We start from the raw sequence: 27,780 nt of genomic DNA on the forward strand, positions 1-27,780 counted from the left end.
ACTGTGGGGGTCCTTGCTGATCCCCCTCCACTTCAAATTATATTTGTATATAAGTGGGGTGTAGCTATCCCACAGAACACGTAACTGGAATCACTGTTCAGGGTGGTATGGGTCAGAGTCAGGTCGCTAGCTAATGATAGCAATGATTCACCCTAGCAGGCCTGCTCAATAGTAATGATCCCAAATATACACCCCGTATGGGAGGCTATTTACATGGTGCTAAACATTGTGCAAAGTGCTGTACATAAAAAACCCTAATGAGATCACATTTTACCACACAGGCTTCTTCAGAAGGTGCTATACATATGTTACATAGTGCTATACATAATACACAATCACCACATGATTAAAATAACAAGTTGCCCCCCATATATATCGTGCCCCTGTCAGAGCTGAATATGCTGCGTACAGCTGTCATTTTTATACTAGGGAGGCAGGAAGAGGACGTTCCAGCCCATTTGAGCCACGCCCACCAGTATATCGGCCGGCCCACATGGGTATCCCATAGATTGGGGGTCCCGCAAACTTTCCGGGTCATCCCCCACAGGCTGTGGCGCCATGGGTATACACAACCGTAAATATTTGGTGAATGAGATCTTGTGATCTATGTCCCCAGAATATGCACTGTATTCATGATTCCGTAATGGATATATATATATATATATATATATATATATATATATATATATATATTTATATTAACCCACTCTCCAAGCAAGCTTGGCAGCATCACAATATCCTAATATTCTTTGTTATAATAATAATGGTGAGCTGTCATATCGGGTGTGGTACACAACCTTAAATATTTGGTGAATGAGATCCTGTGATCTATGCCTCTAAAATATGCACTGTATTCAGCAAGTGTACTGATCCTGGTCCTCTTATGTTGATCTACATTTAGTCAGTAAGTACTGCATTCAGCAAGTGTATTGATCCAGGTCCTCTTATGTTGATTTGGCTTCATTTTTCATATTCTAGTACCTGTGCTTACCTGGCTCCAGCGTTAGAATTTACCTATGTATGGTATATATTTAGTTCCTGATCTGGAATAATACATGGGATTGTCTACAAGTCCCAGGAGGTAGACATTGTTTACATGCCATGGGACACCATGGCAACAGGGGAGGGTCCATCGCAGTGGGGAGGTTTGGACCACTCCCGCTGGACGCTTGTCATCGCGACCTGATTGGTCACGTACAGCGTGTGCTATGCGTCATGGCATACGCGTGGTATGCGGAGGAAATGACGCAAGTGGAGCGCATACTCCACCCCTTTCCTCCGCGGATGGAACGCATACAGCGTCCACCGCTCGTACCGCACGACCCCTGCTGTCATACTCTAACCCTGCATAGGTAAGCACTCATATGGCGCCACAGCCTGTGGGGGATGACCCGGAAAGTTTGCGGGACCCCCAATCTATGGGATACCCATGTGGGCCGGCCGATATACTGGTGGGCGTGGCTCAAATGGGCTGGAACGTCCTCTTCCTGCCTCCCTAGTATAAAAAAGACAGCTGTACGCAGCATATTCAGCTCTGACAGGGGCACGATATATATGGGGGGCAACTTGTTATTTTAATCATGTGGTGATTGTGTATTATGTATAGCACTATGTAACATATGTATAGCACCTTCTGAAGAAGCCTGTGTGGTAAAATGTGATCTCATTAGGGTTTTTTATGTACAGCACTTTGCACAATGTTTAGCACCATGTAAATAGCACCATCATTAGCTAGCGACCTGACTCTGACCCATACCACCCTGAACAGTGATTCCAGTTACGTGTTCTGTGGGATAGCTACACCCCACTTATATACAAATATAATTTGAAGTGGAGGGGGATCAGCAAGGACCCCCACAGTACGTGACGACCACATCCAAATTTTGGATATTGCTGTTAAAAGGACACCCATACCTGGTGGTGGCCTTTCCTTACGTATTTATGTATATCTTTACAAACAGGTTTATAGGACCTGATATAGTACATATAGGGCTTGTCTTATTGACATTTGTGTGTGTACATCAGTTGTCCTTTCAGTTATATCCAACAGCAACTGATATAATTGCTGTCAGTTAAGGCTTTCAGCTTCCTGAGGGACAAGTCTGGCAAGATCTTGTCAGAATTGTTAGAAGGAAATGGTGAGCTGCTTCTGAGAGGAACTAATGTTGAGGTAAGTATTTAACATTCATTTGCAGATACATCAAATGTTAATTTTAAATAATTTTACTCAGTTCAGGTTCACTTTAAGACCCCCCATCCAATATTGAAATTCAGCATTATATTTGCGTATCTGTGACAGTTAAACCCCTTATAGTGAATCGGTCTTTGCTCTAAATCTGCCTACTCATATGTTTACCGAGTGACATTTGAGTCAGAACCTAGCTAGCCCTTTGTCAGTAACTTGCTCCCGTTGGCCAAATGTCACCATCTTTGTCCTGGCGATAGGTTACATGGGCACCAGTCTCCAGTGTCTAGGCCAGTTATTATGGAGACGAAGACAAAACTGCAGTTCACATGTGTGGGATGTATCTATGTCTATTACCCATAGTAACTAGATAGATTTTTGTTTCATCTGTAAATCAGTATTGTAAAATGACAGTTGGCAGCAGGACAAAGGTTTTAAGGGAAACAGCCATTCTCACATTCACTGAGAAAGCCAAATCCAAGGTGCAAACTTTCTGTGTTCATGCATACCAGATATGACCCATTTCAAATAAGAATTAGAAAATCAACAGGCCTCAAAAGAAAAACCTAAGCAGAAAAATCCTTATTATTCATATCTGTGCCTGCAGGCAACTTGCTAAACACGAGTCCTAATTCTGCTGTTCCCTAATCTGCCACTTTGTATTGGCTGCTCCTTTCATCTACAGGTGAAACACGAATAATTTGAATATCATGCAAATGTCCATTTATTTCAGTAATTCAACTTAAAAGGTGAAACTAATATATGAAACCAAAGTGTACCAGTTTGTTGATTTTATCTATGATGTTCAGGGTGGGATTCTTCCCAACTCACCTGTAACTCGAGATGTCCCCAAATATGTTGTTCATTGATTTAAATGTAGACCATTTTTGTCAGTCTATTTTTGTCGGGCTAACGCAGTGCTAGGAAGCCATAGCAACAAGATTAGTGAGCAGCAGAGTTTACGCTCCGCCCTCTAGTGATGCTATGCGTGTCATATTGCCATGGAGAAGCATGTTACCAAGTCCAAGACAATCCCTTAGTGACGCTGTACACAACCGCGTGAGAGGGGAGGGGGTCTGTATTTCATGTAATGGCATGATAATTTTAGAACCAGCTCCTATTTATAATGCATGAACGTTCCAAAGGACAAAAATAAAACTACATACACGCACACTGGATAAATCTGGACCAGGGTGGCCAATAAAGACTGCCTCAGGCGAGAATCTTGTGTGCATCTAATGTGTGTACAGCAGCGGCCTGATTGTTGTCTAAAGATTTAGCACACCTAATGTTTTGCAAGTTCGATGCTCGAACAGCCCCAGACTGCATTGTTTTCACCACTCCCTGGACTCGGGGGAAAGCCTCTCTGTCATGTGTACTCATCCCTCCACCCCCCTCCATGGAAACAAAATGCATCGCTAGCCCATAGGCTAGAAATGCATTTGTGTAGAACTCAGCCACTATCTGTCGCTTGAGGGATCAATCCCAGATCCCTGTCAGCGACAGAAACTGCAAGTGTGCACTTAGCTGTAACAGAACCTAAAATTGTGCTGGATCAAAAATGCAAATTTAACACATTAATGATTTTGCTTAACTAATATAGTCTAGTAACTCTAGTTACCTATTGTTTATAAAGCCTTCTCCATTAACACCAGTCTGTACACTCATACAATTATAAACCAGGACTACTGTTTTTCTCTGTACCATATTTATAATCTTCTATCTGTACATCAGATCGTGACTGAGAATTTAGTGCATTTGCAGCCATCCTACAATGTCATTTAGTGATCCAGCATGCCAGATAATGAAACCATAGCGATAATTAGCTTTTGTTTTAGCACCTACCCGGCTCTCGCCATGCCTCCTCCCCTCTCCATTGAACAGTACACGCTGCTCATCTGTAACCGAGTACCAGATCTGTATTTTGTTCATGTTCCTCACCACTTACAGGATCGAACAACAATCATTGAAGGCTCGTATACACATGCAACTTTTTCACCCAACTATTGTTCAGACTTGGTCTGTATGATGATAGTTGGGCAGGTGAACGTGTGACAAACAACTAGACAAGCGACTGATGACAGGCAGTTTGCCCGATTCAACCGGCGGATCAACTCACACAACTGTTGGACTAATATTGTGCAACTGGTCACGTGTGCAAGTTGTTTGAATCACTTTTACGTGTTTTGAATGCAAGGCGTGCAATCCCTTGGTCGTGCGGTCAGTCATGGCGTTCGTTTGGCTGTGCGCTTTTGTTGGACATAAGTAAGAGCCTACTTATTACTTAATATATTGAATATTTAATACAAAACATTTACCTTATTACTACACATTAATTGCTTACACATTGAACGTGTGTAAGGGGCTTTAGGCTGACAATTAAAATCTAAATGAAAAGGTTTCTCAAACAATCGTGATCGCGGCAATTTTACCACGATTTTAATGTAAGTCAATGGGAGTGTTTTTTAAAACATGCTCAGAAAGCATTGAGGTCAGAAAATATCTCATAAAGCACTTAGTGTATCTACATCCTAATGAACAACAGACTGCTTTGCAGAATTTGCTTACATACATCCTATTATTTGATTACTATTGTAGTTTATTTCACCTACTGTACTTAAAATCATTTTCCATTTAAAATTTCCAAAGCACAGAGCATGCCATTACTCATCTATTAAGCACAGACACTAATATGCCAGCAGTATCAAGTATGCGATCATAATCCTTTCTATAAAGTGCAACGCTAACTACACAAACAGGTTTTACCTGTCCCTGAGGAATTTCATCCTTTTTATCCCTATCCATCATCGGAATTGGTGAAATCCCAAGCCTTTTCATTTCATCACCCTGGAAATAGAAACAACACCAATTACATAATATATGTATATTACATAATATATATAGGATTTAAAGTGCATCTCCCCCACCTTGTATCTAAAGGCGCGTACACATGCCATACTTTTGCAAACGACGGGCCCGTCAGACCCTCCCACGGGGCGGTCGCTCTGCCGACAGTTGTTCGTGAGTACAAGCTGTCGGCAGACTGATAAGATCCGCTTGGCGGATCAGTCAGAAACAGTCTTATCAGTTTGCTGACAACTTGTACTCACGTGCATCTGTCGTCAGAACGACCACCCCGTGGGAGGGTCTGAAGGACCCGTCGTTTGCAAAAGTATGGCGTGTACACACCTTAAAAGACACCTCCCCACAAAAAAAAAAGTGGTAAAGTCCTGTAAATAGAGTCTCGGGATGTCAAATTTAAAGTGACTTGCCACCTCTATAGTTTATCTGCTACTTATCACAGCCCTATTCATAGACTCATCCTCAATAAATACTGAAAGATTTAACAGCCTCCTGCTATAAGGAGTAAAGAGATTTATTTTTGACAAGATATAACCTCTTATGCTAGGTACACACAATGCAATTTTCTGACAAATTTACTGTCAGATCGCTTACTTCCAACATGTCCGATCTGACTTCCGTTCACTTCTATGGGAATTGGTCAGAAAATCGATCGGAAGTCAGATAGGACATGTTGGTAATCAAAAGCGATCTGACAGTGAATCTGTCAGAAAATTGCATTGTGTGTACCGAGCATAATGTTGGGTACTCACAATTCAATTTCCCATCCGATAGACAGGTACTATGATGAGAAGTTGTATCGTATGAGTGCATGTCACAACTGCTCCTGATCGATAATGGGATAAATTATCCAATGATAGCTTCGCAAAATCGATCCAGTTATTGATCGGAAATTGATTGATGGGATCAGATGATTATTTCTGACATGACCGTACTGGAAATTGCATCATTTGTATTTAGCATAAGACTCGAAATTGCATTGTGTGAATTTAGCATGAAAATCGTAGAGCTGTACAAATAACCATTCTATCTATAGTCATGCTGTTCAGCTATAGCCAACCAATACAGAGGAGAGGAGGAATGGCAGGGCAGTACACAAACCCACAGTACGCATGCGTAGGTAAATAACAGCACAACAGGCTCATTCATCACACAATATCTAGCAATCTGCTTTGGCAGATCGATCTCGGATGAAAAAGCACAACTACATTGGCCAAAGATCATCTAAAGTGTGTACGAGGCTTTAATCGAGAGTCTAGAACAGCGTCACCCCCCCCCCCCCTCCCCCAACACTTCAAACGATTGTTGTCTGAAGTGATAGAGACCATTTCAAGTGCTATTTCACAAATGAGTGTTGTACAGCAATGCGCAGTACAGAGCTGCTCATCTTCAGAATTAGTCAGGGACACAAGTACTTCCAAGCATTCATGAAGAGCCCCGAAGAGCTGTTTGACCTGCAGGTCAAATAGCTTCAACAGGGGGATGGCGCTGGAACAAAGGGACATGAGTGGACCAGGAAGACTAAGATTCAGAGCCTTCCCGTTAAAGCGGACCTGAACTCCTGCACATGACAGAAGGAAAACAAAGAAATGCACCCTGTGTGTATTTTGGAGAGCACAGCCTGTAATTCCCCCACAAGTTGTAATTTGATTCTTCAGCTGTGTCAGCTGACTGCCACGGCAGAGAGGTAATTGGTAAACATAGGAGGTTAACAATATGTCTGCTTCCATGAAAACAGGAAGTAGAAACACTGCAGATTTTTTGCACGGTTTGTATCAGCTGTAACAAAGAAATGTTTTTTTAGTAAGGCCTCTTTCCCACCAGGACGTTGCATTTTAGGGGACGCTATAGGTCGCATAACGTGCCCCCAACGCAACGCCTGGTGGTGTTGAAGGAGGACGCTACCAAGAGCCGCGTTATGCAGCTCTTGGTGCGCCTTTTTTGTCCTATGCGATGCGGAGACCACGTGATTGGAACACTCCGCATCACGTGGTCCCGCCAGCCAATCACTGGCCGCTCCAGGAAGTAAACACTGCAGTGCAGTGAATATTAAGTAGCCATGTGGCTGGCTTCAATAGCGGACTCTCCCCGCCTCCTCTCCTGCATCATAATCTATTAAAAAAAACATATTACTGAGCATGTGCAAACAGTCTAACGCGGCTAAAGCCGCGTATAACGTACAGCATGCAGCACTTTCTATAAATGTGCCGCATTACAATGTAACGCAACGTGGGCACTGAACAGCCCATTGATTTTTCATTGCTGTGCGTTGGGCTGCGTTACAGGCTGCTCTATCGTGCGCCTGTAACGTCCCACTGTGAAAGCAGCCTAAAGGTTATTATGCTGTTGCTTTTCTTTTAGAGCAGATAGGAAGTTCTGAGTTCAGGTCTGCTTTAAAGTGTACCAGAGATGAAAAAAAAACTGAAACAATCATACATACCCGAGGGTTCCTCCAGCCACCTCCGGCCTGATCACTCCCTCGACGCCATCCTCCGCCTTATGTATTCTCCATAAAGGGTGCCAGTATCTTCGGCAAGTTGGCGCATGTGCAGTGCGGCTCCCCATCTCACTCTCATGGCCAGGAGAGTTCTGCGCCTGTGCAATAGTACTACGCAGGCGCAGAGAGCTCCTGTTAGCTCCTAGCAACAGGAGCTGGGCGGGTGCACAAGGCTGGGCCGCGCATGCACTGCCGACGGTAGCCCTTATGGAAAATACAGGACGCGAAGGATGGCACAGAGGGAGCTATCAGGCCGAAGGGGGCTGGAGGAAGCCCCAGGTATTTATGATTTTGTTTGTGTTTTTTTATCTCAGGTTCCCTTTAAATAGGTGCGAATCACACTTCAGGGTCATTTTAATAAAGGGCAAATTATCACCTTTACTTTTAACTATTATTTTGAAGGTTCACTTAACATGATCTTAAAAGAAATGGCAGACAATGTCAACAGCAGCATATAACATACATTTTTTTTTGCCAACTATTATGTCACTGCCACAAATTAAGATTTTCAAAGGCAATGCTTACTGTAGTGAAGCAAATGAAAAATGATTGCTATTGGTCTCATACATTCCATATTTCTTACTGTCATTTTGGATTTTACTGCTATGCTACTTTCAGAAAAAGTTTGTGATACCATACCTCGGCCCAGAATTCTGCATATATGTCATCAGCGATTAACCTGGTCACTGGCCATAGTTTTGTCACAGAGCAAAGATCACATGCAGTCATCATTAAACCAATTAGGCGATCTCTACAAGATGATTAAAAAAAAAAAAATTAGTACATATACAAAAATAATCAGTACATATATGAAAAAAAATCAATATATATATACATATGGTTTTTTTTTTTCAAGAATTTTGAATGGCATTCCATGGGTATTACCGGTAACCGTAAAAATGGTGCCTATTAAAAAGAGCGCCTTATTCACAATGCAAATCTTTTCTCTATTGGTGCCAGTTGTATAAAAAGGGTGTTGCGTGAATATAAAACAATTATATCGTTTGTAAAAGGGAGCCGCAAAAATATAAAAAAATACTGCATATTGCTTGTTATCTTTAACTTTCATTGCCATACCAACTTTATCAATTAAAATAACCCATTATATAATAAACGTTTCTAAAACTGTATAATTGTTTAAAACTGTTCCCTATGCTTTCTCCGTAAAAAAAAAAAAAAAAAAATCAATTACATTTTATCTTTTTACACTACAACAAGCAGCTTCCGCTATTCTCACCTATATTACAAATTATCATTTTTCAACAAACTTATTTAACCCCTTGCCGACTGCCCACTACCTATGGGCGTTGGCAAGGTGGCACCCCATGACCGCATAACGCCGATCGGCAGCTGCACCTGGGGGACTAATTAGCCGAGGATCGCGCGCATAGATGCACGCATCCGCCGGCATTAGGCTCCGCCCACCCGCCGGCCAGTTAGCAGCGCCGGCAGGTTGTTAACCCCCGACCTGCCGCATACAAAGAGTATAATACACTTTGTTATGTATACAAAGTGTATTATACAGGCTGCCTCCTCCCCTGGTGGTCCCAGTGATCGAGCGACCACCAGGGGAGGAGGCAGCACTTGTACAAGTCACATAAGCACACTGATCATGCCCCCCCGATCGCCCACAGCACCCCTCAGACCCCCCCCCCCCCCTGATCACCCCCTCAGACCACTGTTTGCACCCAATCACCCCCCTAATCACCCATCAATCACACCCTGTCACTATCTGTCAATGCTATATTTTAGATTAGGTCCTAAACTGCTCCCCCGGGGGCTCCTGATCACCCCCTCCCTCCACCCGGAGATCCTCCCAACCCCCCCCCCCCCCCCCCTCCGTGTACTGTATACATCTATTCTCCCCTGTAATCACCCACTGATCACCTGTCAATCCCCCCGTCACCACTTGTCACTGCCAACCATCAGATCAGACCCTAACCTGCCCCTTGCGGGCACCTGATCACCCACCCACACCCTCAGATCACCTCCCAAGTGCATTGTTTACATTTGTTCTCCCCTCTAATCACCCACTGGACACCTATCAATCACCCCCTGTCATTGCTACCCATCAGATCAGACCCTTGCGGGCACACAATCCGCCCACACCCTCAGATCGCCCTCAGACCCCCTCTGATCAACTCACCAGTGCATTGTTTGCATCTATTCTCCCCTGTAATCACCTACTGATCACCTATCAATCACCCCCTGTCACTGTTACTCATCAGATCAGACCCTAATCTGCCCCTTGCGGACACCCAATCACCCGCCCACACCCTCAGACCACCCTCAGACCCCCTCTGATCACCTCCCCAGTGCATTGATTACATCTATCCTCCCCTCTAATCACCCCCTGAGACACCCATCAATCACCTCCTGTCACCCCCCAGCACTCCTACCCATCAGATCAGGCCCTAGTCTGCCCCCTGCGGGCTTCTGATCACCTGCCCACACCCTAAGATCCCCCTCAGAACCCCCCCCCCCCCCGATCACCCCCCTGTCACTATCCTAGTGATCTAAAACAGTGATCAGTGAAAACTGTTTTCACTGAAAACATGTGGTATCGCCGTACTCAGGAGAAGTAGTATAATGTGTTTTGGGGTGTATTTTTACACATACCCATGCTGGGTGGAAGAAATATCTCTGTAAATGGACAATTGTGTGTAAAAAAAAAATCAAAAAATTGTCATTTACAGAGATATCTCCCCCACCCAGCATGGGTATGTGTAAAAATACACCCCAAAACACATTATACGTACGGCGATACCACATGTGACACTTTTTTGCAGCCAAGGTGCGCTAAGGAGCCCAAAGTCCTATGAGCAACAGGGGTGTTTACAATTTAGCACTCCCCAAAATGCCAGGACAATAAACACACCCCACAGCCGAGTGTCACGGTTGTCCCCAGTACATCGCTGCCTTAGATCGCAGCTCTGTACATTATAAATAGACGGCGATCCCGCTTGGAGATTAATGACGGAGCGTAGTGCATCGGCACACGCGATCTTCTGCAAAACACGCCCCCAGAACTTCACGTCAATTGGCGTTGAGTGGTCCTGGGGCTGCCGCCGCGCTCACTCCAATCAACGTGGAGCGGTCGGCAAGTGGTTAAGGTTATGCGCCCTCCAGGGAGGTCTTAGGGTTAGGCACCTTGGGGAAGGGGGGGGGGGGGGGGTAAGTCTTAGGGTTAGGCACCAGGGTTTTGTGTAAGAGTAGGGAGAGGTTAGATTATAGTAAAATATTGGTAAGTATTAAAGATATTTTACTACATGAATGAAGTAGTACAATATTGGTAAAATAAATTATATTTTATCATTTTTATTGGTCCTGATTTTAGTAAATGTAAAAATAGAGGTTAGAGTGGGAAATAGTAGAATATGAGTATTATAAATTATATTTTATGTCATACTAGACTACCTAAGCCCGTTTAAAAACGTGCTCTGGGTAGTTAAACTACCACTGGCACTCAGAGCGCGAGTGCGCGCACCTGCCTGCCCGCTACGCGCGCACACGGCCGCCCTACTCCCTGGCCCGACCACCTGTCCCAACGGCTGTCTGTACTGCACAGTACAAAAAAAAAAAGCTTTGGACGGATGGACAGACAGGGAAAGTGGATGACGCACGGACAGTTAGGTTTTATTGTATAGGATTCTGGTGTCCATTTTACTAAATGATAACTTTAATATCTTTTATATCTGCCACCCTTTTTAACCGGAGCCTTTATTATATGGACGTGGTCCTACTAGGTTTCCAATAGAGAACATCCGTTAATGGGATACATATCCAGAGATTTGGGATAAGAAAGTGATACATGGAGCCTGATGCACAAAAGTGTAGTAAGTTTGCTGTGGGTAGGCACTGCATGGCAATTCCTGGTACCAAAGGCAATGGAGGCACAGCCCATTACACTATTAGGGCCACATGCATTACCAGGGTAACATGCACATTTCTATGGTAACACATATTACGCCTTGCTGTATTCCAGTAATGTATATAGCATTAATAGTGTTATGGGCGGTGCTCACTTGGCATTATCTGATACAACTGTCGTGCGCTTCCTGCGCATGGAAAATTTAACTGCCTTTTGTGCATCAGGCCCACAGTACCATTTGATATAAAAATGTAACACTTGTTTTCTGGGCAATTACGTTCCACCCATCAATGCATGCATCACCTCGAATGCGTACGAGAGATAACGGTGCGGGAGACTTGGGCGCAGGATACAGCCGGTATATGTATCCTGCTGCCGCACAAGTCCGGGCTGTGTTAATTACTATTCCCCATCCAAGCCGCCATGGATAGTGGGGGAATGAAATAATTCGGCTTCCAGCAATTGTTGGAAGCCGAATTTTTTGTTTTAAAAGCAACTTCAGCTCCGTCTTCTGGCGGCGCTTAAGTTACTCCCTGTGCCTGCTATAGCCATAGTTCCTATTACTGCCTATGGTGGCGCCGGCTGCGCCCAAGTCTCCTGCGCTGCTGTGTCCAAGTCTCCAGCGCTGAATTTAGCGAGTTCGCCTCAAATAGGCTAACTACACAGTGCATTCAAAACCGATGCAAATCATATTCATAAAAATGCCATGCAAACAGAGGAATACAGGCTGCCTGGTAGTTGCATTAATAGCAAAGACAAAAAAAAATCCCAAAAACATTAGACATGCCACATTTGAATGGTTAATCGCTCAGGCATGCACCACCTCTAACAGGCTAAATGCACACCTTGTATCTGAACAAATGCTGCATTTATTACACTATGGAATGTATTAGTTTCTACAATAGTTTACAAGCAAAATATAAAAACGGGACTCTTCCACCTCGGTGAGGTTATCCCCCTGAGATGAGACCCTAAACCTCTAGGTAACCTCCTTGGCATTCAGTTTCTGCTGGATTTCTGTGCAAAAAGTGATCCAGTCAATTTTCATAACCATGTTTCTTGTAACTTTCGAAATGTGTCAAGCAAGGGTCTAGTATACATTTTGAGTTTAATAAAAGCTTGAAACAAAATCTAAGCTAAATTTTCAAAATTACTATACCGGGGGTATCTAGCCCCCAGTATAGGTATCCAGGTGTAGGTACCCGCAATATAATGTAGATATCCAGGGATAGGTGTCCCCAGTATAGATTGCCAGGTATAGCCCCAGTATAGCTAGCCAGGTATAGGTGCCCACATTATAGATAGCCAGGGATAGGTGTCCCCACTATAGGTAGCAAGGTATAGGTGTCCACTGTATAGATAGCCAGGTATAGCTAGCCAAGCATAGGTGCTCCAGTATAGCTAGCCAGCTATAGGTGCCTGCTGTATATATAGCCAGGTATAGCCCCCAGTATAGCTAGCCAGGTATAGGTACCTCCATTATAGCCAGCTATACCTGCCCCAGTACAGGTGCCCCAACCACCTGCCACAGTGTCAGTTACTTACCGTGCCTTTAGCCAGTGCTGATCGCATGACCTTCGGTTCGATCACCACCTCTGCACAATTCCTGTCTTGTAAGCAAGGGAAAATGCCACAGCTGGCCCCTCTCCTTGCGGTCTACCAAATGTAAGTTACACATTATGGAATCGAATATCCTCCATAGAGTAATAAATGCAGCATTTGTTTGGATGCAAGGTGTGCATTTAGCCTGTTAAGGTAGCCATACACCTAGCGATGATGGGCAGATTCGCCCAAGAGACCAATCTCTCTCTGATCCAATCTGATCAAATCTGATGAGAGAGAGATGTGCCGTCTGCCCATACACCGCAGGCTGCTTTCTCATCAATTTCAGCATGAAATCTCTCGGGAATCGGCCATCGCCTCACCGCTGTTCCCGAATGAATAAATGTATGTGTATGTGCATTTCTACATCTCCTTGTCCTGTGTCGCGGTGCCTGTCCTCTTTTGAATCCACCGCTCTACTCTATACATGCCATCCGGCGTGGCATATGTGTATGACATTGCGCACGCTGGCGTGCTATGCGCTGGCAGCGTTTATGGAAACAGAGGTGGATTCGGAAGAGGACAGGCACCGCGACACAGGACAGGCAAAGTATAAATGCACATACACACATTTATACATACATACATACACAGTGCCTGGAGTTTTGTTGCTCATCCTGACATCGCCCTACCATTACTGCCGCACACCCGACTGGCCATGATGGCCCGACATCTTGCAGCATGTCCGACCTATTAATGCAACCAATGTTGGAACATGCACTTTACGGCAGCAATTTTAATCTGATTAGAATAATCGGAATTGGACGGTCGAGAGGTGGTTTAGAGGTGTCTAATGTTTTTGGTATGCGCAGCCCCCCTCTTTTAAGAAATTAACCTAGATGGCCTGATTATTCTACCCTACTAGGTCTCCAATCCAATATATTAACAATATATTAATAGTTGCACAGTAGCCCACCACATTACACACACTTTTTTATTATTATTAATCTACATATTTATTGCACACCCGTCGCAGCAATAACTGGTGAATGGGAACATGTGTTCCCAAAGCCGAGCGATGGGGACAGGCAAAAATGGCGCACAGCGCCAATAGTGTCAGAATGGCGCTGGACTTAAAACGATACTTATCGTTTTATATGTTAATATTTTTTTTTGCAGGGATCGGGCTGGAGAGGCAGTGGGCTGGCAGCGGGGGTCAGGCTGGGGAGGCAGTGGGCTGGCAGCGGGGGTCGGGCTGGAGAGGCAGCGGGGTCAGGGTGGAGAGGCAGCGGGCAGTGAGCTGGCAGCGGGGGTCGGGCTGGAGAGACAGCGGGGTGGAGGGAGGATTACGCAACATGTGTATACATTACCTCGTCCCGGCCGGCGATCGCTCCTTCACTTCATAGCTTGCACGAGTCCTGCATCCAGCCAATCACCATGCGGAAACTGAAGCCGCATGGTGATTGGCTGGATGCAGGACTCCTGCAAGCTATGAAGTGAAGGAGCGATCGCCGGCCGGGACGAGGTAATGTATACACATGCTGCGTAATCCTCCCTCCACCCCGCTGCCCCTCCAGCCTGACCCCCGCTGCCAGCCCACTGGCCGCTGCCTCTCCACCCTGATCCCGGTGCCTCTCCATCCTGACCCCGCTGCCAGCCCGCTGTCTCTCCAGCCCGACCTCCGCTGCCAGCCCGACCCCCTCTGCTAGCTCCCTGCATTGTTCAATGGCACACCGTTCTGCTGTTTTATAAAACGCTATTTACCATTTTAATGTATTTACATTAAAACGGTAAATAGCGTTTTATAATCGGCAGAACGGTGCGCCATTATTTCCTCCGCGCCATTTTTTACTGTATGCGAGCAAAGTGCCTGAGCTCATTCACTGAAGTAAAAGTGAACACACTTCCTGTTAACTCAGAACACAGTTCTAAGTACATAAGCTAAAGTCCCTTTGCTTTGTCCCTGGCAGGGTTGCAGCTAAGGTTTTGGTGGCCCCAAGCAGTCCATAATTCGGGGCCCCCCTCCACGCATAAAAATGGGAAAGACCCGACCACTGAAGAAAGCGTGGGCATTGTCATGACATGATGTGGGTGGAGCCAAATACTAGCAAAATACACGTAGCCCCCAGTTAACAAATGAGATAGGGACTGTAGGTCCGTTCTTTACCTGAATCTGTTCTCTTTTGTCCCCCTCTGTTCTCCCCATGCCTCTTTTGTCTCCCTCTGTATCACCTCAGTTTGTGCCTCTTTTGTCCCCCTGTGTGTCACCTCTGTTCCCCGTGTCTCTTTTGTCTCCTATGTCCCCGTGTCACTTCTTACTCCCGTCTGTGTAAGTTCTTGTCCCCCTGCCCTAACCAGGTATAGGTGCCCCCAGTATAGGTATTCAGTCATAGGTTCCCCCCTCCCCCCAGTATAGTTAGCCAGGCATAAGTGCCCCCAGTATAGGTAGCGAGCTATAGGTGACGAGTATAGGTAGCCAGGTACAGATGGTGTCCCAGTATAGGTTAGTCAGGTACAGGTGGTGCCTCCAGTATAGGTAACAAGCTATAGGTGCCAGGTATAGGTAGTCAGGTACAGGTGGAGCCCCAGTATAGGTTAAACAAGGTACAGGTGGTGCCCCCGGCCTGCAAGTACCGGGGGGCCACACGGAGAACAGGGCAAATTTCCAGCGGAAAGTAAGCCCCCTTACAAAGATAGGCCCAAAGCGGGGGCGTGCCTCACTTGTACGCTGGCAATGCCCCTGGTCCGTGGTCACATTACTGACTATAAAATAGGCCGTGCTCTAAGTCTATAATGAAAAAACAAGAAGGACTAGATCACCCCAGAGGTCATCAAAAACACAGTTCATTAAATTACGCCGCCACCGCCACCCTGAAGTGACATCTCCACCATACAAGTGCAAGGTGACAGGCAAAAACTGGAGCTGGGCCACTCCCGCTATGTGCCCACACTCACCCCACTGGCCTCCATGGTCCAGAGGTAGGATTCACACACATCACACTTCAGATCAGTGCGTCCACTGTTTGTCTGTGCGTCCGCTTCGTTCTCTCACTACTGGTCACTACTCCACGGAGCGACTACCCAGGTGACCGTTCATGAGAGCGAAGCGGATACACGGACAAACCGAGCGGATGTACAGATCTGAAGTTGGATGGGTGTGAACGGCTACCCGGGAGCTAACACCCGCAGATCTATGTGCATGCTCGTTTTTATGGAAAGTTTGTAAGTGCGTTTTTTATCTTTTAACATTAAACTCCGATGGTTTTACGCTATGGAATCTCTGAGTTCTACTGCAATTGAAGATCGCTGAAAATCCTTCCCCCAATACTTTATAATCCTACCCCCGGACCATGGAGGCCAGTGGGGTGAGTGTGGGCACATAGGGGGGAGTGGCCACCTTGCACTTGTATGGTGGAATGTCACTTCAGGGTGGCAGTGGAGGCGTAATTTAATGCAGAGATACGCTATGTTATTCCTCTCTCCTGCTTTATTGCATATCCTGTGATGGTCATATGTGACAATAGATGAGGATTATCTCCAATGTGGTGAAGTTGCCCTAGCTGAGGAACTGAACTGTGCTTTGGATGACCTCTGGGTGATATAGTCCTTCTTGTTTATTCATTATAGACTGAGAGCACGTCCTATTTTATTTAAGTTGTTTGTAGTGTATACAGCATTTGCCACAGTATGCAAAACAGACTGGAAATTATTGTATTTGGTTCATGAGCGCATGCACGCATCCTTGTATTATTATATTACTGACTAGCCAATAGCCCAAAGCCTATCAAAAGTTCTCAGCTAACTTTGAATTAGTTAAGTGAATAGTAAATTTGGTCAAAATGATCGAACCTGCTCAGACTCAGGTTCAGTTGGACAGTGAGTGGCAGTGAGTACACATGCAAGTAATCAGCTGTTGATCTTCTTTATTACTGAATGTACTCTTTTGCCGGACATTCTCATCTGAAAACCTTGGGATTAATAAGACCATTAAAATCTATGGTTAACAATAGGTCAGATTTATCAAAATCAAACCATGGAAAACTCAAGCAAAACTGGTACAAAAATAGAGAAGACATACAGATCATGTATTGATCGTTCTGAGTAACCAAATGTGCTGCAAACCTATTAACACTTATTGATAAATCTGTTCCAGTGTTACCCAATAAATCATTCACAGTACAAGGATTTTGTATGTAGTGTACCTATGTCCTTGGTTATTGAAGTTTAAGGCTCCAGTTTGATGAAGGTCTTCCAGGTGCTTTCGATTTCCAAAATAGAGTGCTAAATCTGTTGCAATGATGGCTTTTCGAATAATCTCTAGCACTTGCTCATATTCACTGGAACTCAAATTGGAGAAGATATTGTGCCCTTCCAGCTATGTGAAACAACAAAACATTGATAAAAAGCACAATGTCCTATGTTTTGGATAAAACAAATGAACATAGCCTTCTACTCATCGGGGAAGCTGAAGAAATTAACGGATCAAACTACTCGTCCTTACCAGTGGAATGTACAATGGTAAGTGAGAGACTAAGCAAAATGTAAAGGATCCCCAGGCACCAGATCTCCATACTGCCATGTCATCATGTCATGATGTATTCTAGTATTATGTATAGTGAGCTTTATATGGTAGAAGGTTCAGACAATCCCCTACTTACAAACAGGTTTTGTTGCAGGCAGTTATTTATTATCCTGTATTTATATAACGCTGACACCTTCCACATTGCTGTACATAGTCAGAAAGTTATCAGAAGCTGGATGCAAGCACATGTGAAATGGCAGGTTTTGTTTTGGTTATAAAGGTATAATATATAGTAGCCATTAAGGTTAAAGTCTTCAGCCTACTTTACTGTTGGCTATGCCTATTCACTAAAGCAGCAGCACACTAAAGCATCGTTGTCAATCTGTGATGAGCTAGGCAGTCATATTTTTCATTAATACATAACATTGTGAAACTGAAGCTTAATCTTTGTATGCCAATTTACTGTGGCTTTTTTTCTAATCTTTAATGGAAAGAACACTAAATCCTGATTCTGAAGAGTTCATCAACACATTGCTCCCATTTTTAACCCACACATTTCTAATAAAGATAGGACCAGAGAAAGGGAGATAAGGGAGGGGAGCGCAAAAATAAGGTGTTTTGGAAATGAAGAGGCAGGGATGTCAATCCATCCTAGCAAGAATGACAGAACAACTTTGGAATAATGGGTGAGATTAATATAACAAAACACATATACCTAAGCTAGTTCTGGCTCTAAGATGGTCTTTATCAGGGATTGAAAGGGGGGGGGGGGGGGCTGTGTTTCCTGCACATTTCTAAAATAAGTTATGTAAAAGTAACAAAGTTTCCATGCTTTGACAAAAGCTTGAGAACATTACTGTGGGATGCATTGAAGCCTTATACACGTTGGATAAAAATATGTTTGAAATGTCAAGCAGATTTCACCATTTCAGTCAACAAGTGTTGTAAAAATGCAGCTAAACCACAGTGAAGAACAGATAACACGCATTCTGCCCAATGCAAGTGGCTGATTAATTCAGACTACATTGTTCCAGACCATGCGCACATCGTGCAAAATTTAAATTTCACTTGTGTGCAGTTTTTGGAACAACATAATCCTTTGGCATATCGGTGTGTGTGTGAGCAATGTTGTTTGGAGTACTAGTAGTTTTTTTTTTACCGGGAAATTTAGTTTGAGACATCACTCGTTTCTGTGTGATGACTTATCTAGTGTGTGTACAGACCTTTACCCAACATCTTCTAACTAATACTACATAATAGTAAAACATTGCATAATCTGTAATGGAGTATGGATTTACTAATGTATTTGTGTATGCATGAGAATATCTCTTTCCAGGGAAATAATTGTTTTGCATCTTCTTTTAATCCAAATGCCAAGTTTTGCAGCAACTTCAGTATGTTCAAAACCCTGGCTCACCACCATTGCCAGACAATGTATTTTCAATATTTTAAATTCTCTGAATACTATGCAGATGTTCTTTAAAGTGTTATTGTAATTATACTTACATGTGCTTTAAATATTACAAAGTAAGGCTCAGATCAATAATGCAGTATTACTGTTTATTACAGATTTGGCTACTGTTCAAAATTTTTTTTTTAAGTTTATTACTTAAGGTTTACATTACAGGAATGAGGCAGAAGAAGCCAGTGCCACAGTACTCAGCGCTTGCAGTGGTAGAGAGAGCAAGGGTATTTTCAAAGCATATTAAATGACATCTGAATTGAGAAGAATATGGAGGCTGCCTTATTGATTTCCTTTTAAACAATACCAGTTGCCTGGCAGCCATGCTAATCTATTTGGCTGCAGTAGTGTCTAAATAAGAAACAAGCATGCAGCTAATCTTAGAACACCTGATCTGCATGCTTGTTCAGGGCCTATGGCTAAAAGCATTAGAGGCAGAGGATCAGCAGGACAGCCAGGCAATTTGCAATGTTTAAAGGGACCCTGAACAGACAAAAAAAAATGGAGTCTGAACTTACCTGGGGCTTTTCCAGCCCCCGTAGCCCACAAGGTCCCTCTGCATCCTCTTTGGTCTCCCGCTGGCACGCCAGTAACGTGCAACTTTGCCAGGAGTCAGGCCCAACTGCGCATGCACAGCCCGACCACGCACCCATGTTTTAAGCATTCTGTGCAAAGTGCGGTTCATTCTTTCGAGAACCGCACATGTGCACAACGCTCAATGACAGGCACGTGATCGAGCCAGGTGCGTGGACGGGCTGCGCATGTGCACACTACCGAAGCCACCAGGGGGAGACTGGAGGGGACCTAGAGGACGCCAAGGGACCTCCCAGGCTACGGGGGGCTGGAGGAAGCCCCAGCCCCAAGTACAGATTGGTTCCGGATCTCGTGAATAGGAAATAAATACGGCAGCCTCCATCTCTCTCAAATTTCAGTTGTCCTTTAAAGCACAGGCCAGCTCAGACTACAGCTCATTTACTACCAGTATAGGTACACAGTAACAGCTTCTGCTGCACACATTAGGGTTGACATGCCAGTATCTTAAAAAACTGGATAAAATAGAGCATTCAAGTATACAGCATTGTTGTTCAAAGCCCATTTAAAGTTAGGTACACCAACACTTTAAAGGCTAACTAAACCTCAAATTGAACAAGGCAAATTCTGTTAGCAATCAGGTTACCAACTCAATATAAGCAATTATATAATAAGGCATAGTGGTGGAATGAAAACAGGTCTCTGGATTCAGCTGATGTCCAGCTCACTCATCATGCCAAAGCAGGAACAACAATACATGGCAGACTTCATTTCTCAGAATACTAAAAGATAAGAAATCTTTTGTGCGCACTCAACACAAAAATCAAAGGATATATGCACCAATGAACTGGTGCAAAGGGATTCTTCCCAAGTCTTCTTTAAACCAGGCTGAATATGGGTATTCTCCAGAGCAGCTCAATGGTGTGTGGGATTTGATGCGTGACTGAAACAAACGGGTCAATTAACATTAGGCCCATCTCACATGTCCAATGTTCTACTATCCTCAGACATTTGCCATGGCCAGTGGGGGGCGTTGTGTGAAGTGCCGTGGGATCACTCAGCTAGTAAGTCTCATGTGCCTGTTAATGGGTGGACGTTTTGACACTGCCTTTTGATCATTAGGTAAGAAAACTGACGAAGACATGCAGCTGCATCGAAACACGTTGTCCAGTCCATCCAGCACACAGAAATGATGAAGGCACACACAGCCATGTCAAAACAGCTCGTCCAGTCCATCTGGCACACGGAACGTATGAAGGCACACACAGCCATATCAAAACATGTTGTCCAGTCCATCCGGCACAGAGGAAAGCACACACAGCCATGTCAAAACATGTCATCCAGTCCATCAGGCACGCGGAACTGAGGAAGGTACACACAGCCATGTCAAAACAGGTCATCCAGTCAATCAGGCATGCGGAACTGAGGAAGGCACACACAGCCATGTCAAAACATGTCATCCAGTCCATCCGGCACGCAGAACTGAGGAAGACACACACAGCCATGTCAAAACACGTCGTCCAGTCCATCCGTCCGTCGTTCTGTCTGTCGCGCAGAACTGAGGAAGGCACACACAGTCATGTCAAAACATGTCATGCAGTCCATCCGGCACGCGGAACTGAGGAACCCACACACAGCCATGTCAAAACATGTCATCCAGTCCATCAGGCACGCGGAACTGAGGAAGGTACACACAGCCATGTCAAAACAGGTCATCCAGTCAATCAGGCACGCGGAACTGAGGAAGGCACACACAGCCATGTCAAAACATATTGTTTAGCCCATCCAGCACTCGTGAAGTGATATGCATAATGTCAATTGACATCTTGTGAGTATTTTTTAGTGACTTGCTAGCCAAATAAATGGTAATGCACCATAGAGGTGCGCTTTCTATACCCATTTGTTTCATTTCTCAAAATCCCTGCATTGCAGTAGAAACAGTTGCCCCGATCCAATAAACTTTCATTCTGAGTTTTCTCGTGTGAAGTACTTCTTATCGATAAAACATCTTTTCAGACCCCAGCAAGCCAAAAAGTACACAAAATAATGTATCCCATGTAACTGACAGTTGTAGTTACTTTTCTAGTCTAATGTAAAAAGGGAGTCTGTTTTGAATGCAAATTGTGTAATTTGCCAGTTTTTCGACCTCTACACATCTATGCAGGTAGTTATTTTGGGTGCAGCCTCTGTCTGGAATTGCTGCCAATCTCTTCTGCTGTACAAAACAAGCATAATGTACTTATTGCTAGCTGCATCCATGTGCTTCAGTTTGCATTCAAATTTATAGATTAGGGATTAGGGCATAATTTGCATCTGATTTGTATTCAAGGTGTGTATTTTAGCCCCTGGGGGGCATTTGCATCTTGGGAATGCTGTCAATTGTTTGCTGTTTTTTGGAAAAAAAATAAAAAAAATGTGTATACCATTGATGACTAACAGCACCAGGTAAGTATTATGTTTTAACAATTAAACTAGTGGTTAGGTCTCGTCATCACCGTGGAAGAGTCTACAGGGAGTGCAGAATTATTAGGCAAATGAGTATTTTGACCACATCATCTTCTTTATGCATGTTGTCTTACTCCAAGCTGTATAGGCTCGAAAGCCTACTACCAATTAAGCATATTAGGTGATGTGCATCTCTGTAATGAGAAGGGGTGTGGTCTAATGACATCAACACCCTATATCAGGTGTGCATAATTATTAGGCAACGTTCTTTCCTTTAGCAAAATGGGTCAAAAGAAGGACTTGACAGGCTCAGAAAAGTCAAAAATAGTGAGATATCTTGCAGAGGGATGCAGCACTCTTAAAATTGCAAAGCTTCTGAAGCGTGATCATCGAACAATCATTCAGCGTTTCATTCAAAATAAGTTTGCATATGTGTATCAGCGCCAAGGAAACAAAGTGGCCGCTTCTGAGAGAAGAACAATGTCCAGAGTTCACAAACAGGTAAATTATATATGCTCAGCGCAGAGTCCAAAAACAAAAGACGAGTCTTCAACAAAGGATAAAAGCAGGTAAATCTCCACCACAATAAATATTGGGTTCACGGCACAGCTCTGCAATCATGGATACCCAAAAAAGGAAAGAGGCTTACCAGCTGGCAACAACCCACATTATAAGGTTGTATCAAGGCTTTGGTAGGACATCAGGAAGCAACAGTCTGTCCAGGATCCACCAATTCAGCAATGATTCCTCTCACAAATGGATATCAGTAAACATCATAAAAAACAAACAAGCGGCAACTCTAAGTGTAAACCGTTTAATATAGAGTTTTCATCCCCTGATGAGTTTGCGAAACCGGTCGGGAAGGAGACAGGTGGAACCTTCATACTGTCCTTTACTGCTGACCCATACACGCGTGCAACTTTCTCGGGGTTCCCATTGCATGGGCCCCGTATGTAAGTTTTGTTTTTATGCTATTTTTAAACTGTTTTTACTATGAAAACTCTATATTAAACGGTTTACACTTAGAGTTGCCGCTTGTTTGTTTTTTATGATGTTTACTGATATCCATTCATGAGAGGAATCATTGGTGAATCCTGGACAGACTGTTGCTTCCTGATGTCCTACCAAAGCCTTGATACAACCTTATAATGAGGGTTGTCACCAGCTGCTAGGTTTCATTCAAAATAGTCAACAAGGTTGCATGAAGCGTGTGGAAAAACCAAGGCGCAAAATAACTGCTCATGAACTGAGAAAAGTCAAGCGTGCAGCTGCCAAGATGCCACTTGCCACCAGTTTGGCCATATTTCAGAGTTGCAACATCACTGGAGTGCCCAAAAGCACAAGGTGTGCAATACTCAGAGACATGGCCAAGGTAAGAAAGGCTGAAAGACGACCACCACTGAACAAGACACACAAGCTGAAACGTCAAGACTGGACCAAGGAATATCTCAAGACTGATTTTTCTAAGGTTTTATGGACAGACGAAATGAGAGTGAGTTGATGGGCCAGATGGATGGGCCCGTGGCTGGATTGGTAAAGGGCAAAGAGCTCCAGTCCGACTCAGACGCCAGCAAGGTGGAGGTGGAGTACTGGTTTGGGCTGGTATCAAAGATGAGCTTGTGGGGCCTTTTCGGGTTGAGGATGGAGTCAAGCTCAACTCCCAGTCCTACTGCCAGTTTCTGGAAGACACCTTCTTCAAGTAGTGGTACAGGAAGAAGTCTGCATCCTTCAAGAAAAACATGATTTTCGTGCAGGACAATGCTCCATCACACGCGTCCAAGTACTCTACAGCGTGGCTGGCAAGAAAGGGTATAAAAGAAGAAAAACTAATGACATGGCCTCCTTGTTCACCTGATCTGAACCCCATTGAGAACCTGTGGTCCATCATAAAATGTGAGATTTACAAGGAGGGAAAACAGTACACCTCTCTGAACAGTGTCTGGGAGGCTGCGGTTGCTGCTGCACGCAATGTTGATGGTGAACAGATCAAAACACTGACAGAATCCATGGATGGCAGGCTTTTGAGTGTCCTTGCAAAGAAAGGTGGCTATATTGGTCACTGATTTGTTTTTGTTTTGTTTTTGAATGTCAGAAATGTATATTTGTGAATGTTGAGATGTTATATTGGTTTCACTGGTAAAAATAAATAATTGAAATGGGTATATATATTTGTTTTTGTTAAGTTGCCTAATAATTATGCACAGTAATAGTCACCTGCACACACAGATATCCCCCTAAAATAACTAAAACTAAAAAAAAAAAACACAACTAAAGACTACTTTCAAAAATATTCAGCTTTGATATTAATGAGTTTTTTTGGGTTCATTAAGAACATGGTTGTTCAATAATTGTAATGGATTGCGGAGATGCCGCCGCGCGGTCTGGCAGCGGGGCGGCTGTCTCCGCGTTCAGACCGGCGGTTTCCGCACAGCAGCATGCGTCTGGTTTGTCTGAGCCTTCTAGTGCACACAGATGGAGAGCTGCGCGCGCGCTGGGAGGCAGGACCTTTATGCCAGTAGGAGAGGGATGAGCTGATCAGGTTGATCAGCTGATCCCAGCGCAGACTTTGATTGGCTGAAGAGAGCTGGGTGGCGCTGAGGAGCGCTTCACTATATATAGATCTCGCTGGTCAGTCTCAAGTTGCCTGCCGTTGCGAATACATACGTGTGAGCACTCAGACCATAGTCAGATCCCACAGTGTGTTAGAACCAGGTGACCTGGGAATTCACACTTAGCCAGATTACGCTTGTGTTATACTTTAGACCAGTTCCGGGGTGTTGTGACCAAGGATCTCACACCCAATCTTAGGATTACTGTGTCATTGCTGTGTTATACTTTAGACTAGTTCCTGGGTGTTGAGACCACGGACCTCACACCCCAGACTAGGACTCTGCTCTATTTCTGTTATGACTATTTGCTCTGTCGACCTCTCTATTGCCTTCTGATTCGGTACCCCTGCATATCTGCCTTCCCGTTGCCAGACCCTGCCTGTACCCGGTTACCGAATCAGCCTTCTGTCTCTGTACCTTATCTGCTCGTGTGTTGCCGACCTGGCCTGCCCGACCTCCCAGGCTGTCACTCACTCCTGGACTGCTCAGTCTATCTGTACTAGCAGTGACACAATTCCACCTAGTGTCAGTTGCAGCTAGGACTCCTGCTCCTCAGGGAGTCCGGCCTGTTAGCAGCCAGTGGCCTCTTCTCCTGGAGTCCCCTGGCTGCAGTACAGTCTATATCTAATCTCCAGATATCCCTGGTTGCCAGGTCCCCTCTATTCCCTCGCTCTAGGGGATAGTTCCTGCACTTCCCAGGGCCACCTGCCCCTCAGGTGGTTCTTGGTTAAGCTGCCTTTATCTCCCGCCTCTCGGGAGATAGCCGACTGTTACACCAAACACTTACACTTTATTAGGTGTCCAGAGGTTAGTCATACTTGTATTATTGGTGATTCTGCAGATCATCCATAATCAGGTATACATCTGTATTGTTGATGATTCTGCAGATCATCAACAATCAGCTTCTCTCTGTGTGCTGACACCGATCGTTACAATAATAAAATTATTCCTCAAAAATACAACTTGCCTAATAATTTTGCACTCCCTGTAGTAGGGAATAATTTGTGCACACATTTTTGCTGAAGCTAACTCCCTCCTTTGCTCTGTTTTGAATGCAAGTTGGGTAATTTGCCAGTTTTTCGAGCTCTGCACATCTATGCAGGTAGTTAATTCGGGTGCATCCTCTGTCTGGAAGCGCTGCCAATCTCTCCTGCTGTAAATAGGGAGTCTCACCATAATCCTTGCATCCTTTTGATGTAAGGAGCCATGTAACACACACACACACACACACACACATTATACCCTTCCCAACTTCACTACTACATGTAGGCAATGACTGAGTAGAGGGAGGAATTTGGATGGCTCACAGACTTGTTGTTCCGTAAACCTATCAGCATGTGACATTGACCCAGGAAGACAGAGCTGTACATCAGGTTTTCCAATGTGAAAGTTCAGTTCCACAGCTAATGCTTATAAGTTACACTAGTCAACACGGTTGCTTTGAGAATTTGCCTTGTTCAGTTTTAAGTTCATTTAGGTTTTGGAAGAGATTTAATCGTTACCAATGTTTTTTTTCACTTTAGGTTTCCTTTAAAAATATTTAAAGCGGTATTCCTACCTCAGTGGAAAAAAGGTATAGATAAGGTATCTATAAAACCTAGTATATGTTACCACTTCTGCTTCATGCTGGTGATGTATGGCACTCCAGACATGTGCCTTTTCCACCAGGTGCTTGTTAGAAAGAGTGTGCATCAGTAGTCACATCCCTCTGGCCAGATCTATGCACATATTCATTTGTGTAGATTAAGCACTTAGGGGTGTGGCTAATGACATCATTCAGCACAACCTTTAGGGAAAGAGGACCTGGAAAAGAGGCATGGGTGCAGTGGTGCTCAGCCATTTTGATGGATTTTATATGGAGAGCCTATGCATAGCATTTTTTCCACTGAAAGTGGAAAATCACTTTAAATGGATAAATAGATGAGCTATAATTATACTGGCCACCTACATCATGCTTGACCTACCCTTACCTGCAAAATGGACACAGTCTGAGAAAAGTGATGTTGCTCCATTGTCGATGTGGAGTATAATGCTGCCAATGGGTGATCAAATTTTTGTAAGTAGGTATTAGTGTACCCCCGATGGTCCAAATCATGACATAAACATGCTATCAGGAGACCTTGTCTCTGTAGCAAAAAAAAACAAAACACAGTGGAATGTTACACCAATAATAGTACAAACATGAAACTTTCTTGCTTTATTTTGGCATATTCCTGCTGTAAAATTACAGTGGCCCTGATTCACATAACCTTTCATCTCAGTTGTCACAAGATTTTGTCACACCTTCTCACTCAAAATAAGTTATCCCAAGTTATCTCAAATTCAATATTATTGTATGTATTGTGTATGGACATAGCTCTGACATCAGGGCTGTGGAGTCAGTACAAAAATCATCCGAATCCAACTCCTTAGTTTAGGAAACCACCATCTTCACAAAACATAATACCGTACATCTCACTAAACTACATGCAGATTTCAAATACTTAGGTCATTCATCTATTGTAACAAGGAAAAAAAAAATCAAACCCGCACAACGTTAAAAGGGAAAAATTATTCTCGTTTAACTCCATGAGGTAATCAACTAAAATACCTGGCTTCTACTGTTAATGGAAGCAGTAGAGTGTTGTGCCATGTTAGCCATCAATAAAAGCAAGAAGTTTTGAATCAGGATGATACCATTTATTGGCTAACTCAGAGATAAACAAAATGGAAACAACATGGAAAGTAGCCTTTTTATTAGCCATTGCTCCTCTCCTAACAGGCTCTCTGTCTTGTGCCTCTACCTCTTTACCCCTCCTCCTATGCATCCCCCTTTCGTATGTCCCCCTTTTCTTACTGGCCTCAGAGGAGCTCACAATGTAATCATACCATAGTCATTGTCTAATGTCCTACCATATTATTATTGTGTATTTATATAGCACTGACATCTTCTGCAGCACTGTATATAGAGTACAGAGTTTCATAACAGTTAGCTCCGTCCACATCCCGACTACTAATTTTCCGCAAAAATCCCCCAAAATTTGCAGTGACACACTTGGAGTTCCAACTTGTTAACCCTCCCCAAAAATTGTTTGGGCTTCTTTTGGGGGGAAGGGGGGGTGTCTGTAAATAATCGTCAGGTGTCAAAGTTCCTATGTACAACACTGCTGTGAGATCTACAGTGACTTGCAAAAGTGTTCGGCCCCCTTGCAGTTTTCACACATTTTGTCATATTACTGCCACAAACATGAATCAATTTTATTGGAATTCCACAT

At 44.0% G+C, this 27,780-nt stretch overlaps 1 protein-coding gene across 2 annotated transcripts in view; it reads right to left on the minus strand.

Moving 5' to 3' along the window:
• PDE10A (phosphodiesterase 10A) overlaps nucleotides 1-27,780 on the minus strand; it is a 232,701-nt gene that overhangs the window by 8,723 nt on the left and 196,198 nt on the right. For both annotated transcript variants that reach the window (XM_068279518.1, XM_068279517.1), the window contains exons 17-20: nucleotides 26,497-26,652; nucleotides 17,160-17,332; nucleotides 8,184-8,295; nucleotides 4,952-5,032 (exon numbers count right to left, since the gene is read on the minus strand). In XM_068279518.1, coding sequence (XP_068135619.1) covers nucleotides 4,952-5,032; nucleotides 8,184-8,295; nucleotides 17,160-17,332; nucleotides 26,497-26,652 — 522 coding nt within the window. The remainder of the gene's footprint in view (nucleotides 1-4,951; nucleotides 5,033-8,183; nucleotides 8,296-17,159; nucleotides 17,333-26,496; nucleotides 26,653-27,780) is intronic.

This window comes from Hyperolius riggenbachi, chromosome 4, assembly GCF_040937935.1.
Source record: "Hyperolius riggenbachi isolate aHypRig1 chromosome 4, aHypRig1.pri, whole genome shotgun sequence".
Lineage (NCBI taxonomy): Eukaryota > Metazoa > Chordata > Amphibia > Anura > Hyperoliidae > Hyperolius > Hyperolius riggenbachi.